General features: G+C 36.9%; 1 protein-coding gene across 1 annotated transcript in view; it reads left to right on the top strand.

Moving 5' to 3' along the window:
• The window catches only part of ARAP2 (ArfGAP with RhoGAP domain, ankyrin repeat and PH domain 2), a 128,618-nt gene that overhangs the window by 4,741 nt on the left and 110,445 nt on the right, over positions 1-13,432 (top strand). The window contains 3 exon segments of the mRNA XM_080590063.1: positions 1,147-2,205; positions 9,591-9,661; positions 10,682-10,761. Coding sequence (XP_080446189.1) covers positions 1,298-2,205; positions 9,591-9,661; positions 10,682-10,761 — 1,059 coding nt within the window. The 5' untranslated portion in view covers positions 1,147-1,297.

Below are 13,432 nucleotides of genomic sequence, written 5' to 3' on the forward strand. Positions count from 1 at the left end.
CAGGCTGCTCCAGGCTAGTACCTGCATGCCAGGGCAGCTGCTACAGAGTCAGCAGCTTTCCCTAAAGCCAAATGACTCTTTGTACAGGAAGAGGGAGGAGTAAAAAAAAAACCTGTTGTCTGCTGCTGGTCTTAAAGCTTCTTTAAAGACATGATTTCAGGTTGTCTCAAACACCTTCCGAACAGTAGCTTCTCCATCTGCTTTGGATTTTGTAAACCATGGATTTGGATATGGCCACAGAGGAAGGAAGAGCTGAAATGGGGGAAATTGGGGGTGTGCAAGAGCTGAGTTGGAAAATACCGAGGAGAAACTGTCATGGTCGCTTGATTTACCAAAGGTCCCTAGCATGGAGGCCAGAACTTGCCTCTGGTTATGCCTCTGATAGTTTGTGACCACAGGAGGTGCTTCCTTGCCAGAGCCGAGAAGCTACCACTTAGCTGTTTCCTGCGTTCCCGTCTGACAGTTCTTTGAAGAACACGTGCCTGATCTGTGAGGCATATTTTGATCACCTCCACAGCTTTCTGGCTGTGGTTCTTTAAATAATTTAAGCTACTACTTCTTTCATTCTTTTTTCTTTTTCTTTCTCCAGACATTCTCAGAAGTGGCTCTACCTTTGCAAACCGTTGTATTGGTTATGGCACTTGGTGGGAACGCTCTAGCCAGTGATTTTTTTTTTTCTTTTCCCTTCTGAAAGTCTGTTTCTGTGCTAAAAAGTTTAAGGCTCAGAAGATAAAGGAGTGGAAGCTGCACTCTGTAGTTAGTTGGTGCCAGCAGGGGAATGGGAAAGCTTTGAGTTCCAGCTCTGGTCTTAGTTTGTTTTTTCTGATATTTATATCCAAGTACTGTATAATAAGTGCATGTGTGTGGAGATAAGTGGTTCACATCTTGTAACTACTAGGATTATATGTTTTAAAACTATTACTTGTGCTAAGGCTTTGATTTTGCTCTTCTCTTTGTACAGGAGAAGATAAAAGGATGGAGAGGTTATGCTGTTTACCCTGCTTGAAATTTTCATATATACACAATTTAAAAATTGTAGTGTACAAATGACAGGGAGCCTTTCAGAATTTTATTTAAGATTCAAGTAAATTTAGACCTCTGAATTGGGTTTTCTTTCTTTTTCAATACCCTTTTTCTTTTCTATAGGTTTGCGGTCTTAAAAAATAAATAAAATCAGCGTGAACTAAAGAAACTTGAAGTGTCTCAAAGAAACTGGTATTTTCCATTGGCTGATTGACGACAAATACAGAGAGCTTTGTTGCCTCTGAGTATGCATGCATCTTGACTGTATTTCTACATGACCGTGAGGGGCACTGTTCGGAATGAAGCTGCCATCATGTCATCCACAGGCAACGGCACCGATATTGAAGAATTCCTAGTCAACATTAACTTGGGGCAGTATCTTCCTAACTTTAAAGAATATGGCTATAACATTGTGACAGATTGCACGGGCATAAACAACAGCGTGCTTCAGCAAATGGGAGTGTTGCCTACAGGGCACCGCAGAAGGATACTTAAGCAGTTAGACACTGCTCTTTCAAAAACGCAAGGACATTTGCTTCTACATGAAAATGCAAAACTCAAAGACTCGACAGGTTTAGAAAAGAAGCAATATTTGCTCGTGGATGAGGATTCTCCAGTAAGCAATTTAAACGTAGATGAGACTGACTTGATACCTGCAACATCGTCAGTGCAACTTCCTCATGAAGCTTACTTCAGTGAAGAAAGGTTCAAACTTGGAGAGCAAAACTTATCGGAGGCAAGTGATGATAGCATTACGAATTTGGATTTTTCTGGTTTATACCAGAATTCAGATAGCATACTAAAAGCTGTCAGTCTAAGTGGAAGTATTAAGATGAATGCTCAGCCGGATACATCATTGGAAGAAGCTGCTGCATACCAAACTGATGAGCACTTGGCTGGCCGTTTGGCATTTTGTGATCCTCCTTCTTCATTTGCTCATTCATGTGAGACAAAATACAGTGAAAACAAACATCTGATGCTTGCAGATGAGGATGATCTATCTGATTGTGAGCAAAATTCTCCATTCTTTAAGTTTAAAGGAGAAATGATAAACAATGACTTATATGATTCCTGTACACAAAACTGCACAATGGTATTTCCAAGAGCAAGCCGGTCTTTTATGTTAAGACATCGACCTGTGCCAGAAATCCCTGAATCAAGCAAAGTTGAAACTTCAACAAGGTAATTGTGGTTTCTTTTTAGTGAAGAATTGTTGTAGAAATTATGGGACTTTTTTTTTTTGGGGGGGGGGGGGGGGGGGGCAGGGAAGAGGGCATTATGGGCTAAGGGTGTCTTTTTCTGGGGATTTTTCTTTTATATGTGTTGTAAATAGCTTGGCTCTGACATGAGTAATGCCAAATTAACCTAAGAAGGATTAAGCAAGTCAAAAGTGCAAATGGGAGTATAAAGGGAAATTCTAGAATAGTGTCTCATTATAATCTCTGCATCTACTTACTTTCAAAGGAATGAATCTTCATTGCTTTCGGAATAGCCTGTGTTTAAAAACAACTATTTCAAGTATTTTTTAAAACTTTATCTGTATGCTCTTCAGATGAAGAATGAAAATACATGTTATAAAAACAAGATTTAAAAAGAAAAAGCTGTTGAATCTATTCCAAACCAAAATGTTACTGATGTGCTGGGGCTAGCATCTCATTAATAGCATCTAAGGAAATTCTGATCCATGGCAGGAAAATGGTTATAAAACAGTAATTTCAGGAGGATAAAAATTCTTAAGTATAAAAATGTGTTTTTGTTAGGGAGACAGGTGTTATAATTGTGTATCCAGGTTATATTTTAGTACCTTTTAAGGTCAGAAAATACTGTTCTTAGAAAACAAAGGTTTATTATTTTCTTGTAAGTCTTGTATTCAAAAAGATCTAGGAAATTTTATACAACTGTGTATATTAAGCTACCCTCATCTGAAAAGTGAGGGAAAACTTTAAAAAGCCTTCTCGCCTGTTAAATGTGCTGTATGGTGTACCCATCCTGTAAGGATGTATCTGTACGAAGGAGGATTTATCTGACAGGATCGCATATGTGGACGTAGGAAGATGATTTTAAGTCTTAGCCTTAAAGCATACAACTCTGCAGTAGAATTTATATTGTTTTAAATTAGAATAGGATGCTTCATGGAGGAGGAAATTATACTGTCAATCTAAAGCAATGATTTTCTTCAGGATGGCTCTTGGACTGATTTCTAAACTGGTTGTCATCTAACTGTTAATTCAGAGAATGAATGCAACAGGTTTGTCATGTTAGGTGTTGGCTTCTGCTGGTATTCATAGAGCAACAGAAACTTTGGCTTCTGCTGGTATTCATAGAGCAACAGAAACTTGGATTTTAATGATGCTTGTAGCATATTTTCTTTTCTTTTTTTTTTTTTTAGGCATTCCAGGAGGAAGAAATAGGGGAAAAAAAGAAAACCATTTTTTTTTTAATTTAATTTAATTTTATTTTAACTAGATACAACTTAAATGGAATTTTGTAGGATGACAAAAGGATGTGTCTTCAGTCAAAGGACATTTTATTTGTCAGTTGGAAAGACTTTTTCTAGAGGATGGAGGTGGAAGGTTTTCAGAGTTCATGCAATCTTTGTAAGGATTCTGTGCAGCACTGGTGAAAATTGGATTGGAGAGCATCCAGTAAAGGTTGTTACTTTATGATAAATTGCATAGTTCGCATTCATTTCAAAATATTCATGTGATGTGGGTGTAGATTTTTATTCCTTCAAAATAGCAGAGTTTGCAATTAGTCTACAAACTAGTAAGGAACACTTGCTGTCTGGAACAAACATTAGTTTTTGTAGCTTGTTTTGCAAAAAGGCAATGGAATGTAGGGGAAAAGATCTGATGTTACAACTTAACTCCAGACCTCTCTTAATAACATTCAAATGTTATCATACTTTAAAAATATGAGGCAGTGAATGTGCAGTTGATCACAATATTACGGGCTGTATACACGAAGAGTATCTTCCCCCAGATTTAATCATGATATTTTTGATTTTGTTAATTGTAAGGTTTTACTCGTCATGCTTGATAAATGTCTTAGGGAGAAGAAAAACTCTTGCAAAGACACATGCAAAGTTTTGTCACTGTAGCCATATCCAAATCATCAGGTTGTGCTTTTTTTAGCCTTTTTTTTTTTTTTTAAACCACTAGCCGTGCCTGGAAGGGACGTGTCTGAGAATGTTTTGTATTTGTCTTTTTCATCTGCATATCTCAGCAGTTAGAAACATCATTAGCGAGTTTATACATGCCCTAAGTGCAGTTTTCCCAAGCATTTATAAGTTTCTTTTAGATTAATGTAAGATGTTAATATTAAATGCTGTATTACAGTCGTCTGGTTGAACAGGTGGAGAGGCAACAATTATTTGCAACAAGGAAAAGATTTGCATGCTCTACTTAAAAAAAAGTAATATATATATATATATATATATGATCAGTGTCTTCTAAAACACCAAGAAATTGTGCTTTTTGAAACTGAAGTATAAACGTTTTTCAATGGGGAGAGGCTTTACATTAACTTTTGTGGGGTGATCATCCCCACTGCATATAACAAAGCTACTCCTGCTGAGCTGAAACGGGAGTCTAATGCTAAAAGATAACAATGACTAGCTACTAAAAGAATACTCTTATCTCTTCTAAGAAACAGTCACCCAGTAGAGATAACATGCTATGTTTATGGAGTTCCCACCATGACAGTAAATCCTTCAAATCCCAGTGTCTTAGAGACTGATGTGTGACTGGGTCACTAACATCGATACCCACATTCTGATTTGTGAACTCCAGCTTTTCTTCTTCGTCGCTATGCTCCAGTTATAACCATGTAGAAATCATGAAGGACCAGCAGCAAGTCTGTCTGATGAAGATCAAGAGTAAACCAGAGCTTCTAAACAGAACTTAAACTTCACAGAAACGTTCATGATTAACCTCGCTGAGTATTTTTTTAGAGGCAAAGAATTAATACACAACTTTAAAGTGGTGCCTTGCAGTGTCTTTAGCCTCAGGAAAGATCACGCCTTTCCTATAGGATTGCATAGACAAACATTCTCAGCTGATTTTTGTTGATAGACGCTGGTTTCATCCTTATTATATAGTGTGAAGGCTTTTTGCATAGAGGCACAGAATTCCAACTGAAATCTACTGGGAAACCCAGCATCTCCTTCTTGTCATGCATGGATGTTAACCTTAAAGCTTTATGCAAGGAAATGCTTTTCTCATGATCTCCTAAGTGCCTTCTAACGTTAAAAGCTTGTACGGTAGGTCTCCTTGTGGCCCTTTGCAGTGTTGTGACTCTGTCACTTTTTATTACTAATAATGTGCCTGCATCTCTTGTAATTCTGTCTACTTCCCTGTGCCTCGCTTGTGCTCCTAGCTCTTACTGTAACAAAACATGCTGTCAGCTGGTAGGACACCGTGACGTTTTAGAAGTTGGAAATACCTTGCTTTTCTTTCTTTTTGCAAGTATACTTGGCACCACTGCAGTACTGAGGGGTGCGGAATTAAAAACAAACAAACAAAAACTTATACAATGTTCCTGACAAATCATTGTGAAGATTTTCCTAGCTCTTTCAGATAATCAGCACTGAAGCAATGTGTAACTGTGTTGGGTTCTTGCCAGCTAGATTTTTTCTTATCACAGCATTATGAGCTCACTATTGATACAGAATTAGTAAACATTGCTCTAAAGGCCTTCAAAAACTTCTGAAGGAGTTCTGAAACTAGGAGGTTGTGAATCATCTTCCAAGACTGAAATAATCTGTCTCAACAGGTCTTGATAAGGCAGTCAGAACCCTTTGCAATGAATTTCTGAGATATTTTATGCTTAAGTGCCTAGTCTTAAATTTTTAGTATAGTTTCCCAATAATGTGTTGGAACAGAATAATGGGTTAGACAGAGGAGGATACAAGTTTTGTGGCCTCTCTTGATACTTTTCGTTACTTCTTCCACCATGCAAGTGAAAAACTGATGCCTCTAAGACGAAGTGAAAGTGTTGCAATGGATGGAGTTAACCACATACATGCCTTTAGCCCGAGATTAAAGATAAGCGCAGAGATATGGAAACCTCTGAAGCTGCCTTGGACCATGTTGTTTAGCAGTTGCTCCATAGCTCTGGTTGCACCCTTTGGAACAGCAGTGCCTTTAAAGGGAAAGCTAAGCAGGCGTATGAAGTGGCAGAGCTGATTGTTGCAGAGTGCCACCCAGGTAACATTTCAGACTGGCCAATTCCGTATACATCCAGACCTTTTCCACATCCTCCAGCTCTGTCGCTTGTGTTGTTCAGTGCTGATTGCTTACTGCAGGAGAGAAGAAATAGTCCAGAAATAAATCTGGAAAAACTGCTGCACTGGTGGAGGGGCAGGAGGAGGGAGGGCAAGAGGACTTCAGTGTATGTCTGTGTACAGAGGTGCTATGTGCTTGTCCTGGTGCTGTCCATTTCGTGCAAACAGCCACTGCTGTAGTGGAAAGTTAGCAGTGCTGGTATTCTTCACACTCTGTTGCGGACATGTAAGTAATCAAGACTGCTAATGAGATTTCCAGGCTGGTGCTGCTGCCTCCCTCTACTCTTTTTTTGGCCACGCAGAACAGCTTTTAGGAGCGAGAAGCTGCTCTCTCTCTTCCTACGGCCAAGTATCTCCCTTAATTTACCTCTGCAAGCAGCCTGTGAAGCCCAAGGCTCAAACACAGCACAGTAGAGCACTTTGGACTTATTCGTGTAAAGGGAGGGCTAGGTCTTGAGCTGGGTAGAAAATGCGATGATTGAAAACAAAAGCTTCATTCACTTAAAAGCACTCAGCAGATGAATGCCGGTGAAGACTTTGAAGCACTGACTGCTTCCACTGAGCTCTCTCCCTTGCTTTATTTGCGAGATGGCAGGCCTATATAGAACAAATTGGCTCAGCTCGGCCCAGTGCTCAGCTCTCACCTTTCCAGTCTCAGCCTTCAGCAAGACAAGTTGCTGCCTCATCACACCCTTTCATCCTGTTTATGCACAAGGAAAGGGTGGTGGGGAAGAGTATGCAGCCCGAACCACATCCTGTATCTCTTAATTTATGAAAATAGTCAGTCTTAATCTCCACAGTTGTAACAAAGAGATAATATAATTGAAATTATGTTTATCTGTGTATAATTGGTACTTTGTGATTTGCAGGCTACTTGCACTAACAGTCCTATAAAGAGCAAAACAAAGATGATGGTAATCTCATGAAGTATGAGGTTTTGGAAATGGTTAAGGAGAGTCATATTTATGTAGATAAGTTTTTTGGTGATGGTGGCTTTGTTTGATTTTGTTTGGTTTTGGTCTGTCTTGTTTGTTTGTTTGTTTTGGTCTTATTTGTCCCAAAATAAGTCGTCTTTATTTTTCTGTCATTTAATGTAAGAATTTATTTTGTGCAACAATTGACAAGAATGACAAATATTGTCATCTTGCACTTTTTTTTTGTATTTAATCTCTCAAGCAGATGTTCAGAGTAAGCTATTTTAAGTATTTATTGAGGTAGTTTTTACTTGACATAAGGTAAAACTTTCCATTCCTAAAATGACCAAAACAATTTTTACTTTGTGAGGAAAAACCTACAGATTACTTTTTTTTTTAAGCAGGTTTCCATACTTTGTATGGAGCACATACATGTAGACACTTAATACAAACAAATCAAAAAAACGCAATGCCTGAAAAATACATGAACTAAAAAAATGCAGGTCTTTATAAGTTGTTTTTCTATTTCTCATTTCCTGGTGAGTTTACCAGTATTACTTTTGACTCATTGCAATTACCATTGCCCACTTTTAAATCCTTCCACTCTGAAACTAAGCCTTTCACGCACTGTTTTACATAGGGAAGAAAACCATCAGTTTAAAAGCTCTTCTAGTCAAAGCTGATTATCTGTCCCTCTCAAATTTATATTGATGCTATTATTACCCTTAAAAACAACAAACAAATCCTGTCTCTGTTGAAAAACATTATTTCTATTTATGTATTTATTTCTAAGCATTCCAGGTTAGTACAAATGCATGAAGTTAATATGCTAATGTAACTTCAAAAGATTGTAGCTACATCAATTTTAGCAAGACATATGAAGGAACACAGTGCTATGTATTTTTTGTAATTAGAAGAGTGAGCAATTACTATGTATGGAGCTAGGCCATGGCACACTTCAACTGGGCAAATTCATCCTATGTTTTCTAAGAACATGATCTCACAAAATGCCATCAAGAAACATAATTTATATAAGAGGGTAAAATTTGTACAGGTACTTGTTATTTCGAAGTGTAGCTTCCATATTGAACTTAATTCAGTAATTTCCTTGGGGCAAATAGAGGCATAGACTGAAAATGATACAAAATGGTAGTTCATAAACATATGCTTTCTTGTCATAGGAAAACATCAGCCTGTAATGTAGAGTTATTCAATTTGGATGTCATGGGGTGGTATTTCTGAAGTCTTGAGCATAACTAACCTTAAAAGCATAAAATTAATCAATAAGTCTAATGGGGAAATGAAAATCAGATATATTGATATTTTTATTAAAACATTTATCTTTGGCTTTGAAGGTTGGAGGATCTGCAAGCTCTTAGCAAAAGCTTAAAGGATCTTTTATAGCGCTTATGAATCAATGAGTATTCTGTAATGATGCACAAGGATCTGTATCACTGATATTTCAAGCAGAGAAAGTGATATAAAGAAGAGAAATTACTAATTACTTGTGTTAACAGGTGAAATCAGAGCTTGGTTGAAAGCAGACTGAAAACAGACTGCTGCAGCAGTGAAGATGGGTTAGAAATGTACTACTTCAGTTGTATTTTCCCCTACTCTGTTATTCTAAAGCTGCTGCATGAGCCTGAAATCTCAGTAATAATAATAAAAACATGATCTTTACCAGCAGGAACGTACCACTGTACGTGAAATCCCTGAAATAATTAGGGGCTAGCACTACACCAATAATAAAGTAATTTTTCTCCTGTGTATGGGAATACATTCTTGCATATCTACAGAATGCACAGTTGTAGGCACAGGTGGTATAAAAGAAATGTCATTTATGTCTCAGATTGAAAACTTATTGGTGGGGGGGGATCATCATTGGGAATTAAAAATTTTCAGCACTTTTTTTTCAGTGGTTCAAAGCATCTGCTTTGTCTGGATTTTCATGCCTAGGCTCCGTGCTGAGAGCTCAGTGTTGAAGATTTGGCTTTGATACTATGCTGTTTTTTTTCAATGCATTTGTTGGTATTGAATGTGAAGTAGAAGGGAGAGTAGAGGATGGGGAAAGAATGGGGGATCCCCATGCTTCCCAGAGGTATAAATGTATGGTAAGGCATTCAAAACAAACGAAAAAAAAATTCTGAAGATGTGTGTTAGGATCAGTGAAGTATTCAACATCATGAAGAGAGAAAAGAAAGAACGTTGGGTAATTTAAATTCAGTCAGAAGACTTTTCCAAGACTTAAAATTGACTATTTCTACATTTGCATGTAGTTGTAATACTTTGTTTACCTGTATAAGATACCTGTGCTCCATTTCTGGGAAATTTCACTTAATATTTTCATTTTGTGCTCTGTTTTGTTCAAGCTCCCTTCAGAAAAGAAGAAACGTGGATCTTACGAATGTATCTTGTGCTGGGAGGCAAGTTTCACAAAAAAGTGAGTTAAGCATGCTGGTACTTACATCTTGAATATTCAGACAAAGAAACCTCAAACCAAAAACTGAGGTCCAACATGAGTGTTGACTTGCTATTTTAAGAAATACTGGGTATCTGGAAAGTATGAAAAAAGTGTGATATACATAATAGCAGAGCACGTAACCACTTTTATGTTTTACTTAGTTTTTGTTTACGAGCTAATTGCATGAAAATTACAAAATATTGTCTGTAAACATAATCTAACATTTTTTTTTAGACTACAATATGTTGAATTTTCAAGATTGTATGCATTTTTTTAAAGCAAAATCTGCTTTTTCTTGAAAACTATAAGAAGAGTATTTCTGACTAATGCAGCTTCATTTGTTAGTGAATACTCAGAGCTTCGGGAAATAACAGGAAATAAATTGGTAACTTCTTCCAGTAAACTATTTAATACAGTCTTGCACAGTCAGTTGCATTTAAAAAATAAAAATAAAATTCTTTCAAACGCTAGAAGTTTGAAGTTATACTATTAATTTCAAGCAAATAATTGGTGACAAAATGAAAATTGAGCAGAAATTTGGTGGTTTTATTTTGTTTCCTTTGCTTTTGTTTTTTAAGTCAGAATAAAAGACAGTGAAACTATTTATCCCAAGAGTATACGACGTTTTTGTTTTTTTTAACTTGATGTGCAGATTAGGAAAGAAGATGATAGCTATATGCAAGCTATATCCAAATAAGATGCTAGTGAAAAGATGCAGTATAAAACTATAACTAGATATAGTTAAACTACAAACTAGATATACTATGCTAGATATAGTAAAAACTATAACTAGATAAAACTATATAAACAGATGCAGTATAGAAGTATATATTTTCTGAGAAAGTGTGTTTCAGTTATGAGAAATTGTTTCTTGTTCTTCAGTATTTATTCTGAGGAGGACAGAGAAGTCAGAAACAGAAAACTTGTATCCCTTGTTGATTATATCAGTACCTTAATGGAGTATGGCAGTATGTGACTGTGTTTATTTTTTACTTTAAGAAACTTTCACAGAAGAAAAGCCACCCATCATATCTCCATATGGAGAAACCTTTTTCTGGGACAACCTTAAAGATGCTAAGGTAAGTTGAGAAGTCTGGATATAAATGGTTTATATCTTCATGTTATGTATTGTGTACTGCCATTAATTCTTTTTTCTTCTCTTTCAGTTCTCAGTATCTTTCCTGTCTTAGGTATATGCACAAGTTTTATAATTGTGATTTAATCCCGGCAGGCAGCTAAGCACTGCAGTTACCTACTCTCTGTAGGTGGCATAGGGAACAGAATTGAAAAGGTAAAAAAGTGTGAGAACTCACTTTACCACTTATAGCGAAAGCTTCATGTGTGAGCAAAGCAAAACAAGGAATTCATTCACTACTTGCCATCAGCAGGCAGATGTTCAGCCATTTCCGGGAAAGCAGAGCTCATAATGCTTTTTGGAGAGATAAATGCCGTGGTTCTGAATGTCTGCCTCTTTCTCCCTCTTCCCCCAACTGTTATTGCTGAGCATGACACCGTATGGTACGGAATATCGCTTTGGTCAGTCTGGGCCAGCTGTCTTGGCCGTGTCCCTTCCCAGGTCCTGGTGCACCCCCAGCCTCCTTGCTGGCAGGGTAGCATGAGAAGCAGAAAAGACCTTGGCTCTGTGTGAGCACTGCTCTGCAACAACTAAAAACATTCCTGTGTTATCACTACTGTTTTCATCAAAAGTCCAAAACACAGCATCGTATGAGCCTCTACAAAGAAAATTAACCCTATCCTAGCCAAAACCATGACAATAGTGTAAATATGTATGGACTAGTGACTTTTCTTAATCTAGAGATATGCTTTGTACTGTTCAATAGTAATAGGAATCTCTGCTTTTTTTTGTTTTTTTTTTGTTTTTTTTTAAAACATAGGAGAGATAATTGACTTTTCTGCCCAGAGCTAGATGCTGCCATATCAAATGGAAAACAGTCAGTTATAGGCATTTGCAGACTACCTTGACGCCTTCCTTGTACCTTCTTAAGTACAGTGGTGTATTGTAATACTTTGTGTCTAAACGAGGTTAAGTGGGGTTATAACCATTAAAACTGACTAGTAAAGGGAAAAGTGGCTTTTCTCTCTTCTGATAATTCAATATAAAGACTGGGCATCTGGCTGGTGGACAACCAAAGAAAGCAGTTTGTATGTTAGCTTAGTTGATCTAATAGTCGCTTTCGGCCATACACTTTTAAAAATTCCTGTCTATGAAGGTTCTCAGGAATGCTGATGTTTTTCATACATCCCAGACTTGCTATATACACAGTAAGTCACTTTTGTTGCAGGATTCTCTGACGTGAACACTTTTGTTGAGGTCGGTAATTGAACTGTGAATGTCTTAGATGGTATGTGGACAGACTTCTGAATCCTGTGGAGGTCCGAGAGGTGAAGTAGCTTAGTGAGGCATCCACCAAATGTTGTGAATCCCAGCTCCTGCTTCTCACTCAGGAATTGTTGCTTCTTTGTTTGCTTATCCTTGTTCCACCTGATCTCAAGCCACTGACTTAGGGAAAACAATAGGTAATTCTTAGTTTCTTTTCTGGTCTTCACTCTAATGTTTCTCCTTTTCAACTACTCTAAATTATTCACTAAAATGAAAACTATTCAACTATTAACTTTCAAAACAGGTGCCTATAATATTTTTCTCCAGTATGAATTTGTTAAGAATTGTGCATTGAAAATAAATGGTTCAAATTGCATCTTCTAGTGGGAGTGCTTTTAGAAGCATAAAAATTAACTTTTATTTTTCATGTGTACTGTCTTCTCTTTGGAATCAAGGCTTTTTGTTTTTCGTCATTGACTTTTTAAGGAGATGGGCATAAATTCATGATGTTTCTCCTTCTATTTCTTGTTAACGTAATCTGTACACAAAAGGTACTTCTGAGCTCCTTTTCTTTCCTATTGCATAGTCTTGTCTGTGCCAATTATTAAAATGTCTTTACAAATTCAAAGTTGAGCTGCTTTGCAATTAGTACAATGGCATAAGCAGGTTTTTCCAGAAAAAGTTTTCTGTCCTTTTTGTTACTTCTTAAAGTTTTTCTATATATTTTATTGGAGTTGCTGCTTATAATACAGCATACCCAGGAAGTTTGTTTGCAATCTTATCTTATAAAGGCACCCAATAGAAAAAATACCATGCTGTTAAGCTAGATTAACTGCTTGAAACAGAATTATTATTTCTGCTGGCTGTAGAATCTCAATAAAAGCAGTATATTACAACATGCTTTCTCTGATCTGAAGATTTAGATTTTAATTATCATGTTCATGTAAGTAAACAATTTTTTTTTCATTTGTTAAATCACATGCTGGTTGGAAACTTCATAGTTTGCTTCCATTAGAACATAATTGCAGACAAAGGTCATAAAGCAGCACTGTAAAACAAAGGTCCCAAGATATTTCATTTTCAGATTTTTTTCCCCAGTATCAGGTATCCTAGGAACAAATCAGGAAGTTTAGATAACACTGTGAAGTGTTTGAGACTTTAGTAACTGTTGCTTCCTTTTAGAAATAACCGCATATGAGAATATAGTTCATCTGTATTTAAGAAAACAGCAAGTTGTAATGCTGACTAAATGAAGCTTGTTCTAAGTGGTTAGAAGTTGGCCATTCACCTTCTTCCTGTTTCATTGGTGTAACAAAGTAAAAGCTTCTACAGGCTTTTATAAAGGGAGTGTCTAGAAACAGGTAATGAGTCACTACAGACTAAAGGTAAGTCAGCATGAGAGAACGGGG

The sequence above is a fragment of the Anser brachyrhynchus genome (genome assembly GCF_964034855.1).
Source record: "Anser brachyrhynchus genome assembly, chromosome: 4".
Classification (NCBI taxonomy): domain Eukaryota; kingdom Metazoa; phylum Chordata; class Aves; order Anseriformes; family Anatidae; genus Anser; species Anser brachyrhynchus.